The sequence below is a fragment of the Carlito syrichta genome, unplaced genomic scaffold, assembly GCF_000164805.1.
Source record: "Carlito syrichta isolate Samal-C Ts95f unplaced genomic scaffold, Tarsius_syrichta-2.0.1 Scaffold135628, whole genome shotgun sequence".
NCBI classification, from domain to species: domain Eukaryota; kingdom Metazoa; phylum Chordata; class Mammalia; order Primates; family Tarsiidae; genus Carlito; species Carlito syrichta.
The window spans coordinates 4,695-9,504 of record NW_007079724.1 but is presented as its reverse complement, the minus strand read 5'-3'; the positions used below and the strand labels follow the sequence as shown (position 1 = coordinate 9,504).

The 4,810-nt window shown below is 63.5% G+C and overlaps 1 protein-coding gene across 1 annotated transcript in view; it reads left to right on the top strand.

Moving 5' to 3' along the window:
* Positions 1–1,204: 1,204 nt before the first annotated feature.
* LOC103250881 (nuclear receptor corepressor 2-like) overlaps positions 1,205–4,810 on the top strand; it is a gene marked incomplete at its 5' end in the record, with an annotated part of 6,181 nt that continues 2,575 nt past the window's right edge. Inside the window, 3 exons of the mRNA XM_021708250.1 lie at positions 1,205–1,351; positions 1,908–2,056; positions 2,626–2,679. Of these exons, the coding sequence (XP_021563925.1) occupies positions 1,205–1,351; positions 1,908–2,056; positions 2,626–2,679 (350 nt within the window). The remainder of the gene's footprint in view (positions 1,352–1,907; positions 2,057–2,625; positions 2,680–4,810) is intronic.

Sequence of the window (4,810 nt, the reverse complement as noted above, 5' to 3'; positions counted from 1 at the left end):
GGGCTCTGGCGAGCCTTCTGTCTCAGACTTCTAAGTAGCTGGAACTGCAGGCACGCGCTACCACGCCCGGCTCATTTTTGATTTATTGTAGAGATGAGGTCTGGCCAAGTTACCCGGGCGGGTCTCGAACCCGCAGGCTCAGGCAGTCCACTCACTTCAGCCTCCCAAAGGCGCAGGATTACAGGCTGAGCCACCGAGCCCAGCTATTTTTTGTTTTTTTTTTAATCGTAGAGATGAGGTCTCGCCAAGTTGCCCAGGCTGATCTTGAACCCTCGGCCTCCTGAAGTGCTGGGCTTGTAGGCTGAGCCACCAACCCAGTCAGAGAACAACCTTTTAACACAGGCACACTATACACACACATACATGTGTGCACATATGCATACTCACATGTGCACGTGTTCATGTCTACATATGTATGCACACTCGCACAAGTACACATGCATAACGCACTCACGTGTACATGTGTGCACATGTGTACTCTTCATGTATACACACCCACATACATGCACACATGTGTGCATGCTCATATACCTGGTTAACCTCAGGGGCTCTGGGATCAGGAGAGGGGCGAGCCTTGAGCTCTGGGGTGAAGGAGGCATCCCCGTGGAGGTGCTGTGCGTGTGGGCGCAGATGTGGGTGACAGTCTCTGTCTTTGGGGGACCCTGGGGCACAGACCGTGCCCTATCCCGCCTGTGCCTGCTTGTGCACAGTTGGTGAGCTAAAAGGTGAGTTTGTGTTTTTTTTTCCTGAGTCAGAGTCTCTGTTCCTCTGGCTGGAGTGCAGTGGTGTGCTCATGGCCTCTGCAGCCTCGACTTACTGGGCTCAGGCAATCCTTCCGCCTCAGCCTTCCAAGTAGTTGGAACCACAGGCTCGCGCTCACCACGCCCGGCGAGTTTTTGATTTATTGTAGAGATGAGGTCTTGCCATGATGCCCAGGCTGTTCTTGAACCGTGGACTCAGGCAACCCCCACATCTCGGCCTCCCAACATGCTGGGATCACTGGCTTGAGCTATCGTGCCCGGCAGTTTCATGTTTCTAAAGGGTTTTCAAGACAGAAAAACAGGCGGCAGAGATGGCGTGTGGCCCACAGGGACCCCATGTGGCCTGCCGTTCCTCGAGCCTGACGGGTCGGGCCGGGGCGGGGCGGGCTGGGTGGGCCGTCCCCAGGAGCACTCTGACTGCTAGGGGACCCTCCCACCACCAGGTCTCCAGAGCCGAGCAAGACGTCGGTTCTGAGCAGCGAGGACGGTATTGAGCCTGTGTCCCCGCCGGAGGGCATGGCAGAGCCGGGGCACCCCCGAAGCACCGTGTTCCCCCTGCTCTATCGGGACGGGGAGCAGGCAGAGCCCAGGTACTGGGGGGACACATCTTCAGGGTACTCTGGCTGGGCTCCTGGCCCGCTCTGGCCTCAGTCCACCCAGTGCCGGGTGGGGGCACTAGGGCTCGGGCTCTGCTGAGTGACCTCACACCTACCCAGCAGATCCCACCATCTCAGGGGCGAGGGGTGCGTCCCTGCCTGGGGGGCCCTCAGCCTCTATGCCTTGGGCCAGGGTCTCAGCTCAGGCAGGGTTCCAACACTGAGGAGGAAGGAAGAAGTGCTGGACCAGCCGGGTTGGATGGGGAGGAGGCAGAGAGGAAGCTGGCCTGGGGGAGGGTGTGGCCAAACCCGCCTCTGGTTACTGAGGCTCTCTTCAGAGGGTCAGCGGTGGCTCAGCACACAGCCGGGGGTCCCTTAGAAACCCCAAGCCCTGGGACAGGTGAGCAGCATAGGTGGCGGGGGTGCAAGCACAGGAGTGGGAGAAGCGTGGCTCCAGATTTCCAAGGCAGTGTGGGTGGTGAGTTCCCTGTCTTCAGAGGCATGCGAGCTCAGCACCCAGCAAGCTGACTGGGGCGTCTGACCCTCCCAGCAGGATGGGCTCCAAGTCTCCAGGCAACACCACCCAGCCGCCGGCTTTCTTCAGCAAGCTGACCGAGAGCAACTCGGCCATGGTCAAGTCTAAGAAGCAGGAGATCAACAAGAAGCTGAACACTCACAACCGGAACGAGCCGGAATACAGTAAGGGCCCGCCAACCAGAGCCAGGGGCCCCGGGCACATCCCAGGCCCGCACCTGCTGGCCGCCCCGCTCTTTCTCCTGGTCCCTTGACTCACTGGCCTTCCTGGTGGAGCTTAAGGCCGCAGAATGGCACGGAGGATGGCACACATAGCAGGCGCCCAGGGCATGCTTCCACGAGCACTGGGGCCTGGGGGCGGGTCAGCCGTGTGAGGGCCAGCACATCTCGTGGCCGGTGGGGCCTGGCACTCCCCAGGTGGCGCTGGGCGCCCAGCACACGGCAGCCCCTCGAGGGCGCGGGGCTTGGTGGAGGGGGAGGAGTCGCAGCCCCCGGCCACAGGAGGCCCCCCCACCCGGGCTGGGGCGCATTCCCTCCTGGGCCGGGCTGGAGGCCTCGCAGATGGCGGTCCCCCCACCCCCAGGCGGTTGACGCCGGCTGGAAGCGAAGCCCGCCGGCCCCGCCTAGGCCTGCATAAACAGGGACACAGGCACACGCGGCCTAGACCCCGCGGGGACAGGCAGGGCCGGTGGTGTCCCGGGCCGGGGACCTCACCCACTGTGTCACCCCTCCAGACGTTGGCCAGCCTGGGACGGAAATCTTCAACATGCCAGCCATCACTGGAGCAGGTAACCTGTCCACCCGGCCCCTCCCACCACCCGCTGTCACCATGGGGACAGGGGACCTCCGCGGCTCAGGGGCTCCCCTCGTCCTGGTCCCGGCTAGCCCTGCAGTGGGATCGGAGTGGCTCTCCAGACCCGCGGGGGGGCGGGGCTCGCTGGGGAGCCCAGGTCCCTTGCCTGTCCAGGGAGCGCCCATGGTGCCACGTAGCTGGGCCCTGCCGGCCCACGCACGGATCTCTCGCGAGGAGACGTGCATGTCTGAATGGCAGCGGGCCGAGGGCGGGAACGCACACATCGGTCCCTGGGCATCCACTGTGGCCCGAGCACCCATCTTACTTGAAAAGTCCAGTCAGAGGCTGGGCGCGGTGGCTCACGCCAGGGCTTTGGGAGGCTGAGGCGGGCGGGTGGCTTGAGGCCAGGAACTCAAGACCAGTCTGGGCAGCATAGTGAGACCCCATCTTTTATTTTCTAAAAAAGATTAAGAAAAGAAGAAAAGGAAACTCTAGCTAGGGTGCCGGGGCGTTATTATCATCAAATCAAACGCAGGTGTGTGGCAGAGAAGGATGTAAGGTTGACTGTGCTCTTAAGCCCGAACTTGAAGACTTCTACCACGCCTTTGGACTCATGGGCCTTCGGGGCTGGACACCCGCCTCTGGGGTGGTCCCTGCTCTTTCGGAGCGGGACTTGGGTGCGGCGTCCTGGGTGGGCGTGACGGAGCCCGGGTAGGCGGGCCCCTCCCATGGTGGCCCAGCCCGTGGGGCTGTGGAGCGGAGCCTGGCTGGCCACACGCTGGTCCTCCCGCGGAAGCCCGAGGCCAGAGGGGTGGGGAGGCTGGCGGCCTTGCCTGTGGACGCTCTGGGGTGTGGGGAGCGGGGGCGGGGCTCGGGAGTCGCCAGGGCCTGGGTCGGCCCCAGCTCCACGGGCGTCCGTCCAGGGACCCCACCCTGGGTCTTCGCTGCCTCCGGCAGTGGGAAAGTAAGTGGGTCAAAACAACACGGGTGTTAGAAGTGTTTCTGGAACGTTCCACGCCTTAAAGGAGGTGCAAGACGCCGGTGTGTAGGGATGTGGCCATTCGCGAGCCGAGGCAGTGAAGATCTGTGCTCACCCTGTGTGTAAATTACGCTTGGTTTTTCTTGCAAAGCGGTTTAGTTCGTTTTTAAAAATGTAAATGCTCGGCCGGCGAGGCTGCCCAGTCTGGTGGCCTCGCCTGTGTCCGAGGAGGGGGAGGCACCCTGCCAGTCCCAGTCACCCGCTTGCAGCCTCCCGTGAAGGCCCGTCAAGCTGGCGATGCCAGCCCAGCCCTGCTGGAAACGAGGCTGTTCTCCGTGTGTGCAGCTAGTCTTTACGCACTGATGCCTGAGGCCAAGACACAGCGAGAAGGGCCGTGAGCATCCCGGCCTCAAATGCGCTGAAAGCCCAAAGGGAAGGCTCAGGTGCCAGCAGCTGCGGACGCACTGACCGCCGTGGCCCCACAGAAAGTCTGTTGTGTAGAGCCCGAGGGTCAGGGAGGCTCCCCGTCGGGCCCCCTTGGGTCCCAGGACCCCCTAGTGCGAAAGTTTCATACACGTGTTTTCACGGCCATCGTGGCCGAGGCGGGCGGACGCAACGGGGGTTCACTGGGAGTCTTTGAGGGCAGAGTCTGGTTCAACAGAAACTTGGAAAAGCTGCGTCTGCAGGGGAGGGGGGCTCGGACGTCCCCAGCGTGGGTCGCAAGATGAAGGAAAGACCCTGTAGCAGACAGAGCAAGGCTCCTGGCGGCCGCGCGGTGGTGTCTGGGAGCCCCGCCCGGGACCGCTTGTCCCTGGGGCAGGGTGGCTGGGCCAGCTGGGGCCGGGCGGCCACCGATTGTCTCCACCTTGCCCTGTCCCCGCACGCACCATAACTGCATGGCTGCCACCCCTCCCTCGCCACCCATCTCTGCCTCTGTCTCCTCGGGGCTCCTGGGGGAGGGGCCGCAGGAGAGGAGGCCAGGCCTGGGGGTGCGGGTAGGTAGGGGCCACGGGAGCGCCGTCTGGCCACCTTCCCTCTCAGGGGCCGCCAGCCCCCAGCTCTGGCCTGGCCCGGCTTCCCAGCACCCCCTTCTCCAGGCAGGACAACCCCGGGACCTCCGCTCCCCCTAGTTACGCCCCAGCTGGGG